At 49.4% G+C, this 24,061-nt stretch overlaps 1 protein-coding gene across 1 annotated transcript in view; it reads left to right on the top strand.

The window, feature by feature from the left end:
* The window catches only part of DRC11 (dynein regulatory complex subunit 11), a gene marked incomplete at its 5' end in the record, with an annotated part of 55,492 nt that overhangs the window by 13,268 nt on the left and 18,163 nt on the right, over positions 1 to 24,061 (top strand). Inside the window, 2 exons of the mRNA XM_007463916.1 lie at positions 2,777 to 2,976; positions 16,591 to 16,677. Coding sequence (XP_007463978.1) covers positions 2,777 to 2,976; positions 16,591 to 16,677 — 287 coding nt within the window. The remainder of the gene's footprint in view (positions 1 to 2,776; positions 2,977 to 16,590; positions 16,678 to 24,061) is intronic.

Raw genomic sequence — 24,061 nt, 5'->3', positions numbered from 1 at the left:
CCCCCCCCCCCCCCCCCCAGGCCCCAGAGTCAGCGGGGCGTTTGTTCTCATGACCTTGTCATGAGTTTGCACAGTACAAACAAGTCAGACAGAGAAGTTCGCTCACACGGCAACCTGCCGGGGCTTCGTCTAAATTTCATACGTCTAAACTAGTATCCGGGCACAAAAGGGAATGCGTTTATTCGTCTGATTATTCAGGTCAGCCCTGCCAGGACTAGGCAAGGCGGCCACTTGGAAGAGGGCACTGAGGACACACCTCAAGGCCACTTCCCACCCTGCCAGGCAACAAAGCTCGCACCAGCCCCCAGGGTTCCAGGAGCCTCGGCCAGGGCTCCCAGGACGAGCTGTGAACTTTCAAAGCAGTAGGGGCAGTAAGGGAATGCCCAGGAAGCATCTGGTCAGCATTCACCCGCTCACTGCCCCCCGCCCCGGAAATGTCACTGTCCCCGCAGCGTGGAGGGAGAGAGGGAAACGAGGGGCGAGGGCGCTCACGGAGCAGAAGCTGCGTTTTATGTGCGGTTTCATTTCCCAGCGGAGGGGGACGTTGAACAGCTCTCATAGACGAGTAAGCCTTTCCAAGATGTTGAGGAACTTTCTCCAGGTCCGGGGTTGGAAGGGGCAGAGCTGGGCTTAGGACACGGAACACTGGCTTCCTCGTGACTCTTTAATCCTCCGAAAGTTGAAAAGGGTGAACGCACAAAAGCCTGGAAATTTCCTCTGTCTCTTAGCAATTCTAGGCAATTTTTACAACTGCCCTTGAAAGGCGAGATGAGCAGCTAGAGCCATGGACGCCATGGCAGGTCTGTCCCCAGCAACTCCCCGGCCCCTCCCTGCCCTGCCGTCTGATGAGCTGTCCAGAGGCCAGCGAGGCGCCGGTGCAGAAGCCTTTCTGGACCTCCCTCTCCACCTCTGCACGGCGCTGGTGACCACCCCCTTCCTTCTGGAAAGTCACATCCCTGGGGTAGATGACGTGTCCGGGTCTCCCCTGCCTGTGCCCCTCCCCCAGCTCCATCCTCAGCGCTGTCCTCCCCTCCCTCCACCCCTTCCAGAACTCTCCTGGCCCCCTGGCTTCGGCCACCACTCTAACCCCTATCATCTTCCAGGGACCCCCGACAGCTGGCATCACTCTCCGCCCCACCCCCTTGCTGACCCCAGCTACCTCGCAACCAGAATCATCCGCCCCCCCAGGCCCTGCCTGACCTTCCGCTGCAGGCTGTGGTCACTGCGCCCCCTACTTGCATCCTTCTCAGATGCCCCCTTCCACCCTGCCCGCTCTTCACCGGCCAGCCCAGACGCAGCCCCTCTCTCTGAAGTCGGCCTGACTCACCCCCATGCACCCACCTCATCCCCCAAGTGGGAAGTCCTTTCTTCCCTGAATCTCTGTCTCCCTCACGGATCTTAGCACAGATGCTTTCCTCCCCTTCTAGTGTACTCCTCAAGTTTAGCTCCCCCCGGCCATGAACTCTTTACAGCAAATCCTGGCTCTTCCGCATGAGCGGCCCCCCGCCGAGGCCACAGGCTGAGCCCTCAGTTATCCAGGTGTTGAGCGGGAGACGGGAAGAATGGCATCTCTCTGCTGCCGTGGAAAACGAGGTCTGGTTCACCATAACACGTTGCCGTTTCCCACGCTAACCACAATGGAAGCGTGCCCGCTTAGCTTCGTTTTAAAGAGAACTCGCTCAAAACTACTTTCCAAGTTTTTGCGGAGTGTAGTAGGTAACTATAAAAACTGTTTCTAATAAGATAAATTCCCTAAGTCTTGTCAATCACACAAGAAAAAAGAGAAGCACAATAATAATTAGAATGTTGATATGTTTACAGCTGATCCAGAAGAGCCCAGTAGTTGACCAAAAGCAAACTAGTGTGATAGCCGATGTTCCATTCACAGCCTTCTACAGGATTTCATTCTGTTCACTCTCTAATTACTTAGCGCCGACGTCTGCTCTGCTCGTGTTCAGGATGGTGGAAGAAATCAAGCCCGAGTTCCAATCTGGGCTCGAAGGAGATGGGCGATGAGGTTGAGAGCACAGGGCAGGGACCTCTGAGTGACCTAATAATTCACGTCCTTTATTATCGAGGGTCAGGTTGACTCTGCCCCTACCGACAGACTAGAAACCAGGACAGATGAAACCAACAGGGACCTACTGCATAGCACAGGGAACTCTGCTCAATATTCTATAATAACATGTACGAGAAAAGAACTTGGAAAGAATGGGTCCGTGTATATGTGTAACTGAATCACTCTGTTGTATACCTGAAACCAACACAACATGGTTAATCAACTATACTCCAACATAAAATAAAAATTTAAAAAAAAAGCCAGGCTACTGCTGCCTGGATCTTGTTCTTTCCTCCTTTCCCCCCGCATCTTCCTGTCCATCGCACATTCGTCTTCCCGAGCCTTCAAAGGGTGTAGTGCTGCTGAGAAGCAGAGAAAACCCCAGCCCCTTCCCCCAAAATGCCAGAGGTTAGTTACTGCAGGAATGTTCTCTAAAATTACGAGTGTGGGGGAAATGCTGGGGTGAGGGGTGAGAGAGAAGCAATGTACTGAGCACCCAAGGACACCTGACAGGTCCACCTTGACATACAAATCAAGGGTGTCACAGAGCTGGCTGAGACAGGAGGCGTGCCCTTGGTGAGAAATGCCTTCCACACATCCATCACTGTTGCCGAGACTGGTGTCACGCCATGGAGTCACGGCCTTGAGGAGTCCCCATCTAAGAACCACTTATTTTCTTGGCGGGATCTTAGAGCCTCTGCCTCTGCATTTTTTTAGGTTCCAAAGCAGTGCATGAGAAGGCTCCTTTGGTGAAATCCCTGCTCTTGGCTGGCCCCTCTGGGGTGGGAAAGAAGTTGCTGGTCCATGCCATCTGCACCGAAACGGGAGCCACCCTCTTCGACTTGTCTGCAGCCAACATTGCCGGGAAATACCCAGGCAAAAGTGGCCTCCAGATGATGCTGCATATAGCCCTCAAGGTATTTACCACATTTCTTGACCTCCAGTTCTCTTCCTTCTTTCAAATTGCATTTTCAAATGCTGCCATTAATTTCCTTAAGCCAACTAGCACAGACCCTCACAGATCATTTCCTTAGGCAGACGTGCACATCCCTCTTAAACTTCCCCATTGCATCCTCCTGTAAATTACTTTATTATTGCATCTGGCTGAGCGTCCAACAACCAGACACAGCTCCTTTCTTTGCGTAAACGCCCTCCTGTGCCATTCAGATCAGCCTCCTTCTGCCACAGGAATCCTTCGGGCAGTGCTCACAGGTCTCGTTAAAAATCAAATCCTTTTTCAGCCCACCTCCCTCCAATAATGGCATCAGATATTTGCATTTGGGGGTATTTTTTCTCACGTGGCATAAATTGAGGTCAGCTTCTCACACAGGAAATAAAGGAGGAACCCACAGGAAGCTAAGCTGCAGTAGTGTAGATATTCAATTACATCCCAGTGCCAGAGGATGCCATGTCCTCGAAGGTGCATACACAACCCAGCACTGTGATCTTAGATGAGCTCTTCACCTCCCTGGGTCTCTGTTTTATCGTCACTGAAATGAAGGAGTCAAACCAAATGATACTGTCAGCCCTAGAAGCAATGATTCTCTGATATAGTTTAGATATAGATGATGATGGTGATGGATGATGATGAAGATACATCGATGGATGCATGGATGGATAGATGGATGATAGATAATAGATAGATGGATAGAGACACAATATACATATGTACACTTGAGGATTACCAAGTTTTAGAGCATTCTGATACTCAATATTCATATTTGATATTAAAACTTCACAGGATTTCATTTTCATTTGTTTGAGTCCCTCAGGGTTGTCCTTAGGCTGTTCAGTTCATTTTCAGTTGCTAGCATGTCCGATAAGCCAGCTTTTACTATATCAAAATGTACACAGAGCAAGGACTGTCCGGTACTTGGGGCTAGATGTTAGCTCTGCATCTGCTTTCAGGGGAGATGGTTACACACGAGCAGCCGCGCATAGAAATGGTTCCTCTTCCGTCTCCTCCTAACAGCCCCAGGGAGGAAGTGATGGCAGCAGGGTTTCCTCTCCCAGCCACATGGACCCCACGCTGCACAAGTTAGGACATCCCCCCCCTACTCTCGTCCCTTGCTTGTCCTGAAGGAATCCATGGAGAGAGAAGTTTAGGGAGCTGGGAGGCGAGAAGGAGGGTGGGGAATAAAGAGCGAGCATTAAGCTCTTTAATAGAGCGCCTCATACACGCTAAATGCTCCGTGTCTTGTGTCATTGGATTTAATCTTCACAGCAGCCCAGTGAAGAGTTCATTCTCATCCCCATTTTACAGATAAAGAAACTGGGGCTCTGAGAGGTTAAGTAACTTGCCCAAGGCCACCGAGATCAAGTGGCTGAGCAGGGTTCAAACCTAGACCCTTCTCTTCCTGACCCTCCTGCACTATTTTTATTAAAGTAAAATTTATATACAGTGACATGCACAGATCTGAAATATGCATATTAAGTGTGAGCTTTGAAGAAATGGATACAGCTGTGTCACCACCATTTTCATGTGCTTTTTGGTCCTTGTATAACTTCTTTTTTGAAATGTCTGTTCAAGTCATTTGCCTCCTTTTCACTGGACTGCTGGTCTTGAGATTTGGAAGAGTTCTTTATATATTCTGGATCCAAGTTCTTTGTGGGACACACATATTGCAAATGTTTCCTCTCATTCTCTGACTTGCTTTTTCGTTTTCTATTTTTTTTTGTTGTTTCCTTGTCCTATCAATTACTGGGAGGGGGTATTAAAACCTCCAACTATGATTGTGGAATTCTTTATTTCTCCTTTTAGTTCTGTTGGGTTTTGCCTCACATATGCTGAAGCTCTGGTATGCATGAGATGTATCCACACTTAGGGTGTTATGTCTTCCTGATGGGTTATTTTATCATTATGAAATGTCCCTTTTTGTCTCTAATAATACTCCTTATCTTGAAGTCTACCCAGTCTGATATTAACGGTGCCACACCAGCTTTCTTTATACTCTTTTATTTTCAATGTCTTTATAGTTAAAATGCCTTTTTGTGGATAGCACATACTTGACTCTTGCTTTCTTATCCAATCTGACAATATCTACCATTGAATTGGAGCGTTTGCTCCCTTTACAATTATTCACATGGTTGAGTTAGGTTTCCCGTTTTGCTGTGTTCTCCATTTGTCCCATTTCTTTTTTATTCTTCTGTTTCTCCTTCTTTGGGGTAAACTCAGTACTTTTTATTATTTTATTTGAATTCCTCAATTGTCTTTTTAGCAATGACTCTTATTTTTCAGTGACTGCTCTACAAATTACAATAGTCTTTTTTTTTTTTTTTGTGGTACGCGGGCCTCTCACTGCTGTGGCCACTCCCGTTGCGGAGCACAGGCTCTGGACGCGCAGGCTCAGCGGCCATGGCTCACGGGCCCAGCCGCTCCGCGGCACATGGGATCCTCCCGGACCGGGGCACGAACCCGTGTCCCCTGTATCGGCAGGCGGACTCTCAACCACTGCGCCACCAGGGAAGCCCCAATAGTCATTTTTAACGCAACACAGCATTAATATTGTACTATTTTCCTTAAAATGTGAGAATCTTACAATATAATCCATTTATTATCCCTTGTCCTTTATGATTTTATCATACATTTTACATCTAGAAATGTTGTCAACAATACAACAGAGTGTTATTTTTTTGCATTGAATAGTCATTTGTCTTTTAAAGAAATTCAGCAGAAAAATTTAATATTTTATACTTACTCACACATTTACCATTTTCAGTGCTTTTCATTCCTTTCTGCCAATCCAGGTTTCCATTTGGTGTCATTTCCCTTTCAGCTGCAGAACTTCTTTTACGTTTCTTTTAGTGAAGGTCTGCTGGCAACACCTTTTCTCAGCTTTCATTTTATTTTTAAATGTTTTTACATTGCCTCCATTTTTGAAGGATATTTTTGATGGATATAGAATTCTGGGTTGACACATTTTTCTTTCAGCGCTTTAAAAATGTTATTACATTGTCTCTGTAACTCCATTATTTCTGTTGAAAAGTTGTCCAAAATTCGAATTATTGATCTCTTGTGTGTAATGTGTCAATATTCTCTGAATGGTTATAAGATTTTCTCTTTATCTTTGTTTTCATTCATTTGGCTATAACGTGTCTAGATATTTTTGTTTGTTCTTTGTACTTTAACTACTTGTGGCTCACTGTGCTCATTGAAACTGTAAATATATGTTTTAAGCCAAATTTCGGAAATTTGAGCCATTATTTCCTCAAATATTTTTTCTGCCCCACTTTCTCTCCTCTCCTTCTGAGATATATATTATATATATATATATATTTGACTGCCTCATATTGTTCCACAAGTCACTGAGGTTCTGTCTCTCTAGTTTCCACATTGGATAATTTCTATTAATCTACATTCAAGTTTACTTACCCTTTCTTCTGCTGTCTCCAATCTGCTATTAAACCTATCTTGTGGATTATTTTTTTGTGTTTCTGATATTTTGCTTTGCAGTTCTAGGATTTAAATTTGCTTATTCTTATAGGTCTCTATTTCTCTGCTGTAATTCTCCATCTGTTCATTCAATGTAGCTATCTTTTCTTTTAAGTCCTTGAACTCAGTAGTTGCCTTATAGTCCTTATCTGCTAATTCCAATACTGTGTCATCTTGCAGTTTGTTTCTATTTGTTGTTTCTTGACTACGTGTCACACGTTTCTGTTTCTTCATATGATTGATAATTTTTTATTGTACATTAGACATTGTGGATGATACATTGCTGACACTCTGAAGGATGCTAGGCTTGGTTCTATCAGGCAGTTAAGTTGCTGGCTGATCAGCTTGAACTTGCAGAGGTTTTGTTTTCTATTTTGTTAGTGTGGGTCTATTTGGAGGTCGCCCTTAGCCCTGGAACCTTGTCTTTACTTTGAGGTCTAAAAGGACAGCTTGACGTGTTTACCAAGCTCTTTTAACTTGGCAGAAGCTAAGGTATGTACTCAATTATTTTAGTTTTCCAGCTGTTGCTTTCCACTGAGCTTCTTGGGATCTTCCCCCATGCATGCACACTTGCAAGGTTACCCAAGAATTTGAAGATGAGCTGGAATTTGAAGCCCAGCAACCTGACTTGTGGCCTCTGTGTACTTAACCACCAAGCTCAAAGCACTAAGTTCTTCAGAGGAAAAGTAAGAGAAACCCATCCTCTTGCCCAAAAGAACACATAAATGCACTCATTCTAAATGATGAATTTTGTTGACATTGTCAGGTAACCAACAGAGAAGCACATGAGTATAAAAATATTGGCATTTTGTGAGCATCTATATATCACAGACCTTACACTTCTCTCTGTTTTAACTCATTCACTCCTCACAACAACCTTATGAGGTGGGCAATATTGTTATTCCCATTTTGCTGATAAGAAAACTGAGGTACAGAGCATTTACGTGATTCTCCTGGGTTGCAGTGCCGTGATGTGAGCCTGGTCAGTCTAGATGCAGAGGCTCCAGGTCTAACAGCTGCATTATTCAGCCTCTGAATTAAGCCGCTTTTCTCCAGCCACCAAATGGCTCAATTGCTCAGACTCCAGGACAGAGCCAAGGACATGATCATGATGTTCTCACTCTCAAGAAATTATTTGCTCCTGCCACTGAGAGGTTTGTCTTGATATCAGACAAGCTATCTTTGTATTAATTAGAATCACTGCACACTGACATTATGTGGACCACAAAATGCTGGATGTCAGATTATCACAATGTGGAACAGTACATGCATCCACCTAGGCCACCCCACGTCGGAGGGCCCTGACACACACCTCATTAAGCTTCACCTTTACTGTGTATACAGCTGATTAATGAAAGACCAAGAGGTCTCTGCAGTGAAAGTCATTCAATTAAAGATCACGTACAGTGAGCCTCTGTGTCCTGGCAGGACTGACGGAGCAGCTATCTGCATTGCAAAGAGGTATTTGCCTTTAATTAACCAAAGGAAAGAGGGATTTTATGGCTGTGCTGGTAAATCAGTGGCAGGAAGCTCCAGCGCGGTCCTGTTATGTGGCCCGGCGCCGCAGCAGCTTGAGGGCAGCAAAATATGGATCTGAGGCATTTGCTGGAGAAGGTGCCATAACAGAAGGGCCCGATTACTCATCACGTCTTCTTACAAAGAATTCCTCTGACTGAATTAATCTCGGCAGAGCAAAGAATGCAACGCTTAGGAAGCATCACAATTTCACTTCTGGCTGGAGGCGTCTGCTTTGCCCACAACACCCTGTGCACGTGAAAACACGCTGGCGAAACGAGTTTCTGATCTGTTTCCCAAAGCGCAAGTTCAAATCTGTTTTGTTCTCGTTATTTTGGGAGGGTTCCTTTATTTTACACACGATAACTCTAATGCATTCCTTTAAGAAATGCCTTTACCGTACCAGTTAACAAATGTTATTTAAAATTCTCTCTTCCAGTAAAGCTATATGTGGAAAGGAATATACATCTATTTAGCTAGGAAATATTAGAAATACATCTAACAATTAAAAGACACGGGATAAATGATTAATATTTAATAGGTGTTTCACAGACTAAAGAAGTTATCAAGGCAGGGTGCCAGCCTCCTCAGGTGTTTATGATGGTCAAGCAGGGGATGGAGAAGCAGGGAAGACTCGTTGTCTGGCCAGAAGTTTTATACACACTTTCCCTTTTAATTGCCCCAATCCCTGATGAGGCAGGAATTAATGTCTCCATTTTACAGACCAGAAAACTGAGGCTCAGGGTGCTTAATTCAACCAAAAATACAAGAGAACTAAGGGGCTGGCATCTGGATTTAAGCCTAGATCTGACTCCAAGGCCATCACCTGGCCCCCAGCTGGCCTCTGAGTGAGTGAAGGCTGTGTCGTGCCCGGCCCTGTGAAAGCTGTGCCCTCGTGGTGGCCCGAGCGCAAGGCCATTCCTGGGCCAGAGTGTCAGCTTACACTTTTCAGCGTGAGACATTTCAGCGTGAGAAGGTGAAGAAACTGGAGGCTGTAGCGTCCCGTTGGCAGCTCCCGCGGCACCCCACGCCCTCCTGATTTCCCCCTTCCCTGACCCTCCAGACCGCCCATGAGAAGGCGGAGGGGAGGCCAGCAGCACGCTGGAGAGGAGGACAGAGCAGAGCATCCTAATCCTGAGCTCTGGGTCCTGGGGGAGATGGTCCCTCCCTCCCTGGGGTCCTGGCTTCCTCCCTTTCCTCCTTTGTCAGAGGTCTGGCCACTGAGGGCTGGACTCAGAGGGAGACCTAAGAGAGCAGGGCTAACGAGGCCGCCCAGCCGGTGTCTGGGCCACGTGGCCCGTAGCGGCCTGCGAATCCGGACAAAAGGGAGCTGAGATGCTGCTCGTGCCTCAGCGCCACCCACCAGGGCTCCGTGCTGGGCTCACAGCCAACGGCCTATGGCAGCTGGCCAAGGGATTTTGCCCAGATGTGCTGGTGTAAACAGCTGGCCCAGGAATCAGCAGATGGGGAGCCCAGCCAATTACATCTCTGTAGCTCGTGGAGACTTATACTCCTGGTTAATAACCCAGACAAAGACATCGTGGCTATTCGTGGATGGTCTTTAAAAAACAACACACAGATGTACAATAAATGTAATAAATATGTTAGTCCCGCCTTTTCAAGGTGAAATTCAGTAAGGGTAAAGCAAAGACCTACACCTGGCCCCCCAAAACAGAGCTGCTCAAATGAGAGAGGGGGTTAGAGAGGAGGGGGAGAGGAGAGGGAAACAGAGAAACAGAATTTAGCCGCTTTCGTGCAGCATCAGGTGTGGCAATAAAGGAACTGGGGGCTGCTGCCCACGAGCCTTCAGTGGGCTGCTATCAGAAAGCTGGGTCCCCTCCCGCTGGGTCGTGTAGACAGTTTCAGGTTGAAAAAGGGAACACACATAGGCAGCAAAACCTTTTTTTTTTACTACAGCCTTTCCATTTTACGGCGGTTTTAGGTTCACAGCAAAACTGAGCGGCAGTCAGAGCATCCACACGTCCCCACAGAGGATGGGTGGCTGGGTTGGGGGGAAGGGCGGGTCCCAACCCCGGATGCCCCGGGCGCCATCTGCAGTGAGGTGTGTGGAAACGCGCTGTGGGCTGTAAGGCACGTAAACGTGGCTGCATCTGCTCTTGTTCTGTGGTGGTTAATGGGGATGGGGTCAATGTCACAGGCATTAAAGAATTTTTAACCAGTTTGGAAACGCTTAGAGCGGGGAGTGCCCTAAATGTGGCTAAAAGGTGCATGGGGAAGGTGAGCATGGCCTTGCACCCAGGCGTTAACCCCTGTGCTTCCCAAAGTTGGCACAGAGTCAGGGCGGGTCTGCGTGAATCCATTAGTTCTAATGGATTAGCTGGGAGTCGGCTGGGAAGAGGGGGTCCCAGGGGAAAGTCTGGATGATCTGTAAGCCTGACACCTGTCACCATCCAGACACCATCCCCTCGAATTCCACCTGATAATCAGCAATGGTATCAGTGGCTTCCTGGCACCAGCGCTGACCTGGTTCCCGCATGTCACCTGTCCCAGTCCATCAGCTGTGCCTCCCTCCTGGTCCTCTCCTCTGCCTTTTACCTTCCTTTCCATACAGGGTCAGCCCAGCCGGGCTCCTGACTCTTTAATCCACATCTGCTCTTCCTGTGATTGTCATTCACGGTTTATCCCAGCTCACATCCAGCAAGAACTTGAAGTAACACCTACAATCACATAAAAGATAATGCAAGGAAATAGAAATTTTGAAAATATCATTTGTAAATAATGGAAATAGAGAACAAAATGTCTTCACATATTAAACGGAAACAGAATCCAAGTGACTATAGTTCAGAAAGCTAAGCCCCCCCGCCACAGTAACCTCCCCCGAGCTCCTTCCCAGCATGGCAGCACCTCGCTGACGGCTGCCTGACTGCCCAGCAGCTCCCATTCAGACACAGGAGGCCACACACTCTGCAGGCAGGGACCATGTTTCCCAGACATCCCTGCCTGTCACCACAGATGCTCAGCAAAATCTGTGTGGGTTGGATGCATGGAAGGGCGGACGGACGGATGGATAGGCGGATGGATGGTCCTTTTCAGTTTGGTAAACTAAGACACAACCACTGAAAAACGGAGCTGGGTTTTCCTGGGGTTCTCTATGGCAAACAAAATAGGACCCTTTCAGAAAGAACTTCCAAAGCTTCCAAGGGTCATTTGGGCAGATCTAATTAGTAATTCAAGCGTGCCAAACACAAACTGGTTTTCATTGTTGAGCCATTATATCCCAACCAAGAGAATCTAATTCCGATGGCGGATGTTTGACAGCATCTCTTTGGAGAACACAAAAGATCAAATCCATAAAGCTCACATGGATGGAGAAGTCACTGTTTGCTAGACCTTCCCAGAATTTGAAAGAGCACATTTTGGTTGAAACGCATCTTTATTCTGGAATTGATATTCAATAGGACTGCAGAGCCCTCTACTGGCGGCTGAAACAAACTATCCCCTGTAACTTCTGGAAAGTTCCATTACGAATTAATTACATTTAATTGCCCATGACCTCAAACTATCTGTGGGTAATTTAAATAAAGCCTTTTCATTGCTAAGTGAAAATTAAAATAGCAGAGGATACCATTTTTCATTAACAAATTGGCAAAGAATTTTTTATGGTTAATACTTGTTGAGAAGAAAGTAGAAAAACAGATCTACTTATTTGTGGCTGGAGAGAGTGTGAACAGAGGGCCTCTGGGAGGGCAGGTGGACCACACAGGTGAGAACGTGAAGAGCTGGCAGGCCCTCCGACCGACTAGCTTCATGGACCCAAAAGCGCCCATCTAAGCGCTGTTTGGTTTAGCAAGAAGGCGGAAAGCCATCCAAATGTTAAAAAACAGGGGTTGGATCGATAAATGATGAGACCCCTTGCTAAAATGATGTTGGAGAAATAAATTTCGTACGAAGTGAACAAGAATATAAAGCAGTGTGTGAGGAACAGTCTCGTGCTTGCGAGTTTAGCTATTGAGAAAGGTCTGTAAAGACAGGAAAGTTCTGATGAGCTGTCCTCAGTGGAGGGGCAGAGGGTGTTTATGCCTGTCTGAATATGTATTCCGAAATTTTTACTAACCAATGCTGCTTTTGCATGACAATAAGAAAGGGCTGAATTTCCGGGGCACATGTTTTCAAAGCTCAGCCTTGCCTGCCTGATGCCTCCGTGGATGTGCCTTGACTCTCCAGCACCTGCCTGGCCCACAGGCATCCTTCCCCTCCCCGTGGCTGTGAAGCAGGGAAGGCATCTCCCCTGAAGGTCGTCCTCTCCCGCCGTACCTCCCCACCCAATGCCATCTCTAAACTCTGCCAGTGTTTCCTGTCTCTGTCCCATGCACTCCTCAGCTCCCTGTCACCCGGTTTCTGTCCCCTCCACACCCTGCCAAGGCCACCAGTGACCTCCTGGTTGCCAGATCCTTGGGCCAGCACTGGCTGCCGTCGCCCACCCCTCACTGCCCTCCACCTTCCCTGGGCTGCAGGATGGCTTCCTCTTCTGGGCCCCTTTGTTCTCTCTGGGGCTTCTCTTCCTTCTCCCCTCCATCAACGTCTTCACCCTTGGTCCCCGCCCCGCAGCCCTGGTCTGGCTTCCTCCCCCCTCCCCCTTTCCTTGGGAATCCCCTCCATCCATTCCCATGGCTCTGCTGCCATCTTCAGAGCCCTTTCCAGCCCCCCACCTCCCTCCTGTCCCCCAGACCCATCAGTCCTCCCGCCTGGATGTCCAGCTGCCCTCAGGCTCCCCTGGCCTAACCTGACCTCATCCTTTCATCCCTCATCTAGCCCCCTTTTTGGATTCCTGGGCCACCGTCCTCCTATTCTCCAGGCCTCCCAGGGTTGGAGACCCCCTGCTTCCCCATCCCTCCCCCAACCATCACCAGATCTGGCAGATCCTAAATGCCCCTCCTGTCCGTTTCCTGCCGTCCCCGCCACTCCCCTGCTCCAGGTCTCACCTCCCCTTCCTCCAACAGCCTCCGAACCCTCTCCCTGCCTCCAGCCTCACCTCTCACCATGCCATCTGCACACACACATCCATCTCTTGCCCGTCTCCGGGGAACAGTCATGCCTCACACCCCACCAGAGGGATTTTTCTCTAACACAACCAGCATCAAAGGTCACGATTCAAGACCCTTACAGACTCTCCACAGCTTCCAGGGTAGAAGCAAACTGTAGCACGGCCAAGGCCTTTGTGACACCTTCCAGAATGACCCCGAGCAGCCCCATTCGGGCACATCTAGCCCTGCACCTTGGCTCCTGTCCTGAGCATGGCAGATGCATCCCCTCCTCCAGGCTCTGGGACCTTCTGGAAACCATTGGAAGGTCTGTCTCCTTTAACCCTCGTCTGCAGTCTCCATTTCTACTTACCCTCCTCATCTATTTCTCCCTCTTTCTGTCATCGGTGGTCCTTGCTGACAGCCCATTTTCCTTGTGCCCCCCTCCCAGCTACACATCTGCCCTCCCCTTCTGTCGGTGGGGGCTCCTTGAAGCCAGGGGCCCCAGCACCTACCCCAGTGCCCGGCACATCAAAGCCCCTCTGTCAATGTTGTGAATGAAAAATGAGAGAACGGCTTTCATTCTACACACTGGACCCAAAATAATAAAACCAGACTTTCTTCCGCATGACAGCCTTTCAACTATTTGAAATCAGGTCACTTGCCCCCCGAGTCTTCTTTTCCCCAAGGAAAAGAGCCTCAGCTCCTTCCATTCTTCCTGGCGGGAGAGGGGGTTCGGCCTGGGAGGGCCCAGCTTTCTGTACCCCCCTCTTCTCTGCCCAGAACTGACCAAGGTCACCAGAGGTCCCCTGACCAGGCACGCCACCAAGGAAGGTCAGGGAAATAGAGATTCATGCTCTGGAGGACAAGACAGTGATGGTCTTAGAGCCCTTCTTCCTATTAGAGGGAAAGGTGATAGAGGAGGACACGGGCCAAGGGTAAGGAGATGCTTTGGAATAGGCATCTTCTCTCCATGGCAACGTGGGAGCCTGCTGCCTGGATGATAGTGCTGGCCTGGGGGTGTCGGGGCCGACCGAGGGCTTACTCTGGGCTCCACGTTTCTCCGTGCCGGGGGAGTAGGGGATTTTACTGACTTCTTTCTCTGCCTCGGCACCTTATGTGTAAAGGGGAGGCGGGTGGGGGCGCTCTTGCCTCCGCGTGGGGTACATGGAAGGGGAGTAGCAGTGCTGTCCTAGATCTCAAGGCAATTTGCAAATGACCATTCTTTGTCTTGTTAACATCAAAGAACTCAGCTTGGGAAATGTTCTCTGCTCATTTGATAATGACTGAGCCCTTCCAAACCATGTGGCCACCCAGGCCCTCTGCACAGCCCTGGGAACCCCAGAGCAGGTGACGGTCCTGAGGAAGGAATTCCTTCACAGGTGCATGGTAGAAAAACAGGAAGTGCGGAATTCCCCCACCGCTCAGAGCGCTCAAGTTCAGGGAGCAATCCATAGCGTTCCCATTCAATGGAATGGTGCGGCCAGGTTTTCAGAACAACTTTAAATAAGGTGCGAGAAATAAGACTGCTGCTTTCAAAGTTATCCCAAACTAATAAGATGCCTGTGTTTCAAGTCCATCTATGTAGCTTGCTTTGTTAAAAGCGGAAAGAGAAAAGGAATGCTGGAATACTTGGTACTCACATCTGCAATTTCCATTAAGAACAGCTGGATCTAGAGAAAAGAGGCACACAAATAAGAGCCATGGAAGATCCAGTGTTTGCCAGATGGACACAGGAGAGGCCGGCCTGCTGCCTCGGTGAGCGCACGAGTTAGCCTGAGACAGGAGGCAGCTGTTTATGCGAAAACTGTGTTTCCATTGGTTTCCGTTCTAAAGCTAGGATTTTCAAGAGGGATTGAAAAGAATAAGAGTTTTGCCTTTGTTATTACAACGTATCTTTGTCCAGAGAAGCTGAAAACCTTTTATGTAAAGTATCTCATTTTCTTATTTTCTTTGGGGGCTGGAAGTAGGGAAGCTTTTGACTTAAACCCCAAATAGCTTTTAGTGGCACAATGGTTCGTTGGAGCCTGCCCCTCTGACACTTGAGTGGGCCCCTCTGACTGCAGTGGGCAAGACAGCTGGAAAGGAGTTGGGGGTTAAAGTCAGGAGCTGAGAGAATGGATGCACTGATGTGGTTGAAAGAGATTAGGAGGGGGGATGGACAGACTTGAGGATGGTTAGATGTGGGAGGTGGGGCCAGGGAGGATGCTCCAGCATCTGGCTGGAGGAAGTGAGAGGAACCGAGGACATGGCCATGCCTCCAGCACAGACCCGGCAGCCATCAATCAGCCTGGCCTCGCAGCCTGCTTCTGCCACTTTCTAGCTGTGCGACCTTGGACAGGTCATGTAGTGTCTTTGAGCCTCGGTTTCTCCATCTGTAAACAGGGATGATAATAATGCTACCTGCTACATAAGGGCTGTAGTGAGCTCAAATGAGTTATCACAGGTGACATCCTCCAAGCAGAGGAATTGCTGGTCTGTGCTGGCCGTACTCTTGCGTGTGATGCCCTGTACAACGCGTGTGGCCCGGGCCTGTCTCGCTCACTATTTTCATTGCTCCACGCCAAGCTGCCTCGGGTTCTGGGACTGAAACTTGTGATTCTGAATTCTTAAACTCTGTGGCTCAGGGCCTAAAGAATAACGCTGACCAAAGAGTGGTTGTCTGGTACCGTTTCCTCTCTGAACGTCCTGGCATCCTGGCGTGTGTGGGACTGGAATACAGCCAGCCCGGGGGTCGGACTGGCACGGGGATCAAGCTGAATCCACTTTTGTCTTTGAACGTGCATAATCTGCTTCCCTTGGTACGTAGTGCTGGTGGAAACAGACTCAGCCAGTGTTCCCGGTGATTTTTCCATCATTTATTAAATGTCTGCCTTGGTTTAGGAATCATATCTGCTGCCTTAATGATGTTTAAAGAAATATAAAAATAGGAGTACGTAACACTGTATTCGCTGTGGCTGAAGACAGCTTTTATCTGGCACCATTTTGCACAAAGCACAAATTGTTGCAAAAATACCCGAACTCTGCTCTCATGGGGGCGCTTTGAAGAGATTGTCAGGTGTGTGGCAATTATTCATGGGCCCACGGTAAGTCCCAGCGCTGTCACGAAGCCCCCGCTCGCCCTGGAGGGGCTCAGAGCCACCTTCCAGACGAAACCACGGCGGCAAAGGCGCAGCCACACGGAGACGAACAAACGGCATCACGGGGGCCCTGGTACTAAATCAGCTTTTCTCGAGCAAACTTGAATCAACCTGGGAGCGGGGCGTAGGCTGTAATTAAAACTCCTGGCCCAATTCCCTTCGTTTGCAGCAGAAAACTATTGGCTTATTTCAAGCCAAACTGAGTCGAGGCTCGGGGTCCTGGAGCAGAACGCACAGACCCCCAGCGCATCCTGACCACAGGTGGGAGAGGGCCGGGCAGCGCCCCCATCCCGCGGTGAAGGAGGCTACAGGCCGCATGCGCAGTGCAGCCCCGCGAGCCCCCCACCCCCTCGCCCGCCGTCCCCGAGCCAGCACAGCGGGCCGCCGAGTCCTGCTGTTGCCGGGGGTCAAGTGTGCACCCCAGAGGGAAATGCATTTACAACCCACCATTTCTCCTCGCAGGTGGCCCGCCAGCTCCAGCCCTCCGTGGTGTGGATTGGAGACACCGAGAAAACCTTCTACAAAAAAGTCCCCAACGCCGAAAGGAAGGTGAGGTCTTCTCATTTCTTAACGTGGCCCTTTCCCTCCTCCAAAGGGGCCCCGTACCAGGGACTACCTCGATTTTTCAAGACAGTCTTGCTTTTTCAAGGGAGGAAGGAAACGGAGGGGCAGCCGTCTCTCTGCCCTAAGCACTTGTCTGCATTTGAAAGGATCCAGTGTCTGATTTTACGAGGCAAAATTTAGAAGAAATGAAAAAAAGTACGGAAAAGGGGGGAGGGGAGCGTCAAACCCAAACCTACCGATTCAGGGGTAAGCAACAATTGAGAGAACTCTGCTCAGTTACAGCAAATGGCACACATAGGAGTTATTATTAGGATTTCCTATTGTTCATTATAATAAATAGCAAAAGGCCTGCAATTTATGAACAAAGACCGTCCATAGAACTGCCAAGCGCCCCACATTGGGTGTCCCCGGGGAGTCTTCTGTCAATTGCTTCCTTCCTCCTTTTCTCTCCTTTCAATGGCTCCCCTCCCCCGCACTTCCCCCGGCAAATCACCAGCAAATTTCCCACAAGTTAAAAAAAATTTGCAGATACACATGATTGTTATTCCACATCAATTTGCACCAAAGCAAATAGTGGTTAACTGTGAATTTCTGATTAAATTCATAAGGATTTTAATCACTTTTGCTCCTTATGTATTATACATCATTTTGAGCAGGTAGAGATGATTTGGATAGAGAATGAAAGCTGAATCTTTTCTTCCCTAAATGAGCCTTGATTGCCCTGTCATTTTAGAAACTCTTAAGAGGACTTATTTATTATTTAATCTGGGAATCTGGTAGGTAGCTCCCTCTGCTGGCAAAGTTGCTACGTTAAAAAAACAGTCCACATACAGTAAAGCAACTCTATACTCCAATGAAAATTAATTTAAAAAAATAACAAAATAGGGCTTCCCTGGTGGCACAGTGGTTGGGAGTCCGCCCGCCGATGCAGGGGACACGGGTTCGTGCCCCGGTCCGGGAAGATCCCACGTGCCGCGGAGCGGCTGGGCCCGTGAGCCATGGCCGCTGAGCCTGCGCGTCCGGAGCCTGTTGCTCCGCAACGGGAGAGGCCACAACAGTGAGAGGCCCGCGTACCGCAAAATAAAATAACAAATAACAAAATAAGATAAATCCTTTAAAAGGCCACATACATGCGAACTTGAAGGCAGCAGTTACTACAGTAAATCTAAAGAGAGATGCGAGGCGGCGTTGAATCCAGGTGTCGCACACTTCACGTCACCAGAAGCCTTGTCTCATGAATGGGCAAGGGCTCTCGCACTGGACACCAGCCTGGAGAATGGGAATTCAGGAGACGGATGTTCCCGGCCTGCTTTACCCTTCACCTTACTTGGCTGTGTGTCCCTGAGCAAGTAATTTAACCTCTCTGAGCCTCCACTTCCTTAAGTATCTAATTAAAGGGCTCCAGAGAGAACAGCCTCTGAGTTTGTGAAGCCCCTCTCGAATTCTCTCCCATGAGCCCCTCGAGCTGTCGGTTTGTCGCCAACAATTACGTCTGCTCGTCTGTACCCCTCCGCGGGTCGAGAGTAAGAGGAATGGACACACCCGTTTGAGAGAGCCAGAGGGGCCCTGGAGGAAGGGCTGGCGGGCTCTGAGGGAGCGTCAGGCAGGAGACGAGATGTGAGTTGAGTAGATGCCCCCACTAAGGGGAGTCACTGTGAAAGAGCGGGGAGCCGGCAAAGGAGAGTCTCCAGACCCTCCCCTGAATAGGCCCTTCCTTGCTGACCCCGAGGTGTTCTCTCCAGCACAACCTCTGATTCCCAAAAATACAGTCACTGACTAGTCTTAACTCCTGCAGAAAATGAAGGCCTTTGGTGGCACAGTCTTCGTTGTGGACAAATCGGACATTTATTCTGTCCACCTCTGCATTAGAAGAGTCTGTCGTCCATCCGAGGAACTAACTGCACTGAGGACTGAATCACAACCTGGGAAAACCCCAGGATGCCTGATGAATACAAGCAGAAGGGTCCCTGGGTCCCCAAATGTCCAGAGGCCGGCTGGGGACCTGAGTCAGCCCAGGCACAGACAGAGCTGCAAGGGGCATGCCCACCCCTGCAGCAGTGCAGCGGCCCCAGTTCCAGTGCCCCGGCCAGGGGAAAGCACGGTGGGCAGAGAACCACTGCCTGTGCGCCCTTCAGCTCGGCGTCCTGCGCCTGCCCCTTGCAGAGCAGGGCTGCGGGGCTCCTGCTGCCTTCCTGCCTCCGGCGCCAGCGCTGAGCCAGCTCTCCTCTCCTTCCCACCCCCTCCAGCCTCTGACTCCTGTCCTTATCCGAGTCCCTCGGCCTCCAGGACCTGGGGCAGTCACGAGCATTGGACGTCCATGCTCTGGAGGTGACCACCAGATTCCAAGGGCAGCAGCTGCATCCGCCAAAGAGAGGCACCAGGAGGCAGCGCGACTGGCTCCACATTGCATCACCTGGCCACCCAGGAACCTGGCGTCCTTACCACCACCCAGCCCAGCCTCCATCCCAAAGGTTCCCCCGATCCCCAAGGTGCTGAAACCTAGAGAAGAATGTCCACCTGCAGAGAAACCACCACCTACAGCCACAACACAGAGCACTCCCAGCGTCCGCCCAGGGCACTGGAGGGATTCCAGGAAGCTCTTCGAAAAAAACTCTCACGCACAGTGACTCGCTCCACCCTCGAGGCCTCCACCTCTGGGCTCAGGCCCTTTAGGAGGTACAGTGTGCAGGCTCATGCAGTCATAAGGAGGGAGGCAACGGAGAAGGCCAGGTGGCAGCGATGGCTCGTGGGTGCAGAGCCGGGCACAGGGACCCCTAGGGCTGCTGCAACAGGCAGAGGTCGCCCAGGGGGCACAACGCGTAGGTCACGAAGCTCCTAGCACCCTGGGAGGGAGGCAGCCTTCTCCTGTTTTGCAGGAGAGGACAAAGGCCCAAGAGGGCACACAGCTGGTCAAGTGCAGAGCTCAGACTCAGAGGCAGGACCCCTCACCCTGCCTGGATGCAGCTCCAGTGTCAGCACTGGCTTCCCGTCTGACCCCCCTTGCTTCTGCTACACCTGCGTCCTCCCTCTTGCCCTCTTCAAGCCCCAGGCTACTTTAATCCACAACCTGAAGACTGCCCGTGGGGCCCTCAGGTCTTAGAGGCAAATGTGTCAGGCTCCGGCGTCCCCTGGACCCTGACCAGCCCTGCCCCCCACGTTGTCCTCAACACCCAGCCCCCAGGGACCTGGCAGGTGCCTGGACAGTGCCCTCTCCCTCCGCTCCCAGGAGGAGGGTCCTCCTTTCCACCATCTGAGGCTGGAGCCTTGGTCAGCTGTTGGTGTTTGAGGCGAACACAGTGAGGAATGAGGCAAGACGGGCTGCTGATGCATTTTCTGCTCCGTTACCCTCATGACTCCATCTAGCAGGAGCCCTACCCACGTGACAGTAGGGCCTCCACGAGGGAAGCGCTGGCTGGGTTGGAGCTGGCTGCTGCCGTGGTTTAGTGGAGCTGGCTGCAGAAAAGCAAATGGAAACCGCTGCATGGGTGTTAGACACTAATTTGAAATTGCCCACAATAATAAGGTGGTGTGGGGCTGGCAGGTCCAGCAGTAGGGGCGGCTGAGAAGGTTGCCAGGTGATGGTGAGGATGTTGGCTGACATGATGGATGAGCACGCCAGTCTCATGCATAATGGATGTGGCTCTGAACCGGAACAGGGGTGGCCCAAGTGCAGAAGAGTGTTGGCTGAATGTACTCACCTTTCATTTCCATCCCCTCTTAATGGGACTCGCCATCAGTGAAGATATCACTCTGGACGCGGCCCAGGATCAACATTTGTTATCCAAACAGGCTAATTAAGTTCAGTCATCCCTGCCATTGTCAGGAGACGCAGACAGCAATATCATCTCCTGCCGCAGAACAGGCAGGACTGCACCACTGTCACCATGGCAACCAGGCTGCTGGGGATGGGCTCAGACCTTGCAAGCATGTGTCTGCCCCCACAGAGTAGTAGTCTCCAGTCTCACCAGGTTAACTGTGTGACGTAGGGGTCAGTCCTTCTTCCACCAGTCTTCGGGCAGCTCCACGTGCACCCCACACACGCCCCAGTCGCCCCTACCACCTTGCATTATTCTCCATCAAGCTTCTTAAAAGACTGTTCTCACCATCCCCACTCACTCTTCAACCCACCACTGTCCGCTCGATGCTCTGCAGCTGCATGGAAACTGATCTCACAAATTTCTTTGAAATCCATTTCGCCAGTGGGCCCCAGCTTGTAAAACTCTGTCCTCCCTTAGCCTCCATAGCCTTCTCCTGGTCCCCTCACACCCCGCCAACACTTTCTTCTGTGTCTCCTCCATGCACTTCTCCCCACCCCTTAAATACACTGGTGCTCACTGAGATTCCACCTCAGGCCCACAGACCGTTTTGCTCTCCTCGCCCTCCTTGGGCACCAGCTTAACAAATCACCCCTAAGCCAACGAGTGCCCCCACTCCATCCCCAGCCTGCAGCTCTCCCCTGAGGCTCGGGTGCAATCACCCGGCATCACCCAGGATCACCCATGGGATAGCTCCCCCACAATGCTGCCGACTCAGGCAGGGCCTGCCCAAACTCCTTCTCCATCACCACCTACCACGTGACCCTGCCCCTCCTCCTGCCTTTTCAAAGGGTTACGTTTTTAGTATAACAACTTTTCATAAGAGAGCTTTGGATCCACCCTGGTAAAATGAATTCTGAATATCTCCAGACTCTCCAAGCCTTGTCTAAATGCGGTGGATTTTTTTCCTGGCACAGGTGTAGATATTCCTATGAGGAATATTCTTCCAGAATCTCAGCAGAGGTCTTTCCTCAGTGGCATGAGGCCTAGGAGGCAGCTCCTCAGAGATGAACAATTGACGCCTTATCATCCAGTGCAGTGGAAACTGGGGGAGATTTTTACACCGTCATTTTCAGCTCCATTGGCAATATTGCTAGTTTCCTTCAAATCGTAAAGCCCCCAGTTTTTCTGACTCTCCCCTTTAGAAACCTTCCTCTTCAAGAGAGCAGACCTAGCATTGATTTCCTACCAGCACTTACATTTCAAGCACTTGTCAGACAGACACATTATGCCGTATACTCCTCGTGGCATCCCTCCAGGTTAGGACCTATGATTATTCCCATTTCTCAGATGCAGGAACTAAGGCTCAGAGAAGTTGAGTAACCTGCCCAAGGTCACACATCTGTTAAGAGCAGAGCCAAGACTGGGATCAGATCTGTCTGCCCCAAGGCCTGTGCACTGAACCATTTGCTACGTCATCTGCCTGTTATTGTGGAGTTTTTTCCTTGAGGTTTTCATTTTTGCACAGAGCCCGACCCCTGAGGGAAGTTCAGTAGCAAAGTCAAGCCCCACCAAACATGCCTCCCTATCCTAGGCAGCCCAGAGGCATGGGTCTGAGCAAAGGCAGGTTTCTGCAAAGACCTGGGGTAGGGGTTGGGGAGCCGACCCTTCGAGAGCAGGTTTCCATCCTCATGCCCATTTCCGGGATTTCAGGGAGTCTCATTCTGGGTCATCCCTCTCCTGTGCTTTGCCCTCTTTTAAGCTCCTCTGTTGTCCCCAGCCCCCATTCATGCTTCCTGGGTGGAGTCCTGCAGGGCCATTGTTCCCTCCTGATGGAGCCAGGCAGCCTCTGGACTTCTGTGAGGGCAGGAGGAAGGGATCGGAAGCTGCCTGGTCATCTGGCTTCAGGCCCAGCCTGTGAGATTTATTTTGCTGTAAAAATCCCATCTCTTTCTCTGCTGTGAGTTACATTACAAAACGTCCCTTTAAACTGAATCCAACAACACAGAAAAAGGATTATACACCATGACCAAGTGGGATTTATCCCAGGCTTAACATCCAAAAATCAATTAATGTAATATACTATATCATCCAAAATAAAGGGCAGGAGCCACACCATCCTCTCAACAGATGCAGAAAAAGCATTTGACAAAATACAACACCCCTTCATGATTAAAAAAATAGAAAGAAAAGGAAACTTCCTCAGCCTAATAAAGGGCAGCTACAAAAAACTCCACAGCTGACATCATCCTTGATGGTAAAAGACTGGATGTTTTCCCCTTGAGAGCACCTCTTCTATCCAACATTATATTGGAGGTTCTCACCAGGGCAATCAGGGAAGAAAATTACGTAAGACATCCATATTGAAAAGGAAGAAATAAAACTATATTTGCAGATGACATGATCTTGTATACAGAAAATCCTAAGGAATTCACTAAAGCAGTGTTAGAACTAATAAACTAGTCCAGCAAGGTTGCAGGATAGGATACAAGATCAATATACAGAAAGCAACATTTCTATACACTGGCAATGAAAAAATTAAAATTAGAATTAAGAAAACAATTCCATTTATAATAACATCCAAAAGATCGGAATAAGCTTAACAAGAGAAGTGCAAGATTTCTACTCTGAAGACTACAAGAACATTGTTGAAAGAAGTTAATGAAGACCTCGATAAATAGAAAGATTCATCATATTCATGGGTTGAAAAACTTAACTGTTAAGATGGCAAGAATCCCCAAATTGATCTACAGAGTCAACACAATCCCCATCAAAATTCCAGCGACCTTAGTTGCAGAAATTGACAAGCTGATCCTAAAATCCATATGGAAATTCAAAGGACCCAGAATAGCCAAAACAATCTTAAAAAAGAACGGAGTTGGAGAACTCACACTTCCCAGTTTCAAAACTTACCGTAAAGCTGCAGCAATCAGGACAGTGTGGTACTGGCCTAATTAGAGACATATAGGCCAATGGAATAGAACTGGTCCAGAAATAAACCCTCACATTTACAAAAAAAAATTGACTTTTTTGACAGAAGTGCCAAGACCATTCAATGGAGAAAGAATAGCCTTTTCAACACATGCTTCTAGGACAATTGGATTGCCACATGCAAAAGAATGAAGTTGGACCCCTACCTCACACAGTTAACCAACAATGCACCACAGACCTAAAAGCAAGAACTAAAACTATAAAACCCTTAGAAGAAAATAGACATAAATCTCTGTGGCCTTGGATTAAGCAATGGTGTCTTGGATACAATATCAGGAGCACAAGCAACAGAAAAAGAGACTTAAACTGAGCTCATCAAAACTGAAAACTTTTGGCTTGTAAAAGACATCGACAAGAAAGTGAGAGGACAACTCAGAATGGGAGAAAATACTTGCAAGAAGTCATTAATCTGACAAGGGGCCTGTGTCTAGAACATATAAATGACTCTTACAACTCAACATTAAAAAGACAAGTAACCCTGGGCTTCCCTGGTGGCGCAGTGGTTGGGAGTCCGCCTGCCGATGCAGGGGACGCAGGTTCGCGCCCCGGTCCGGGAAGATCACACATGCCGCGGAGCAGCTGGGCCCGTGAGCCATGGCCACTGAGCCTGCGCGTCCGGAGCC

This window comes from Lipotes vexillifer, unplaced genomic scaffold (genome assembly GCF_000442215.2).
Source record: "Lipotes vexillifer unplaced genomic scaffold, Lipotes_vexillifer_v1.1 scaffold1215, whole genome shotgun sequence".
NCBI lineage: Eukaryota > Metazoa > Chordata > Mammalia > Artiodactyla > Lipotidae > Lipotes > Lipotes vexillifer.
Note: the sequence above shows the minus strand (reverse complement) of the source record. Positions and strands in the feature narration are given on the sequence as shown.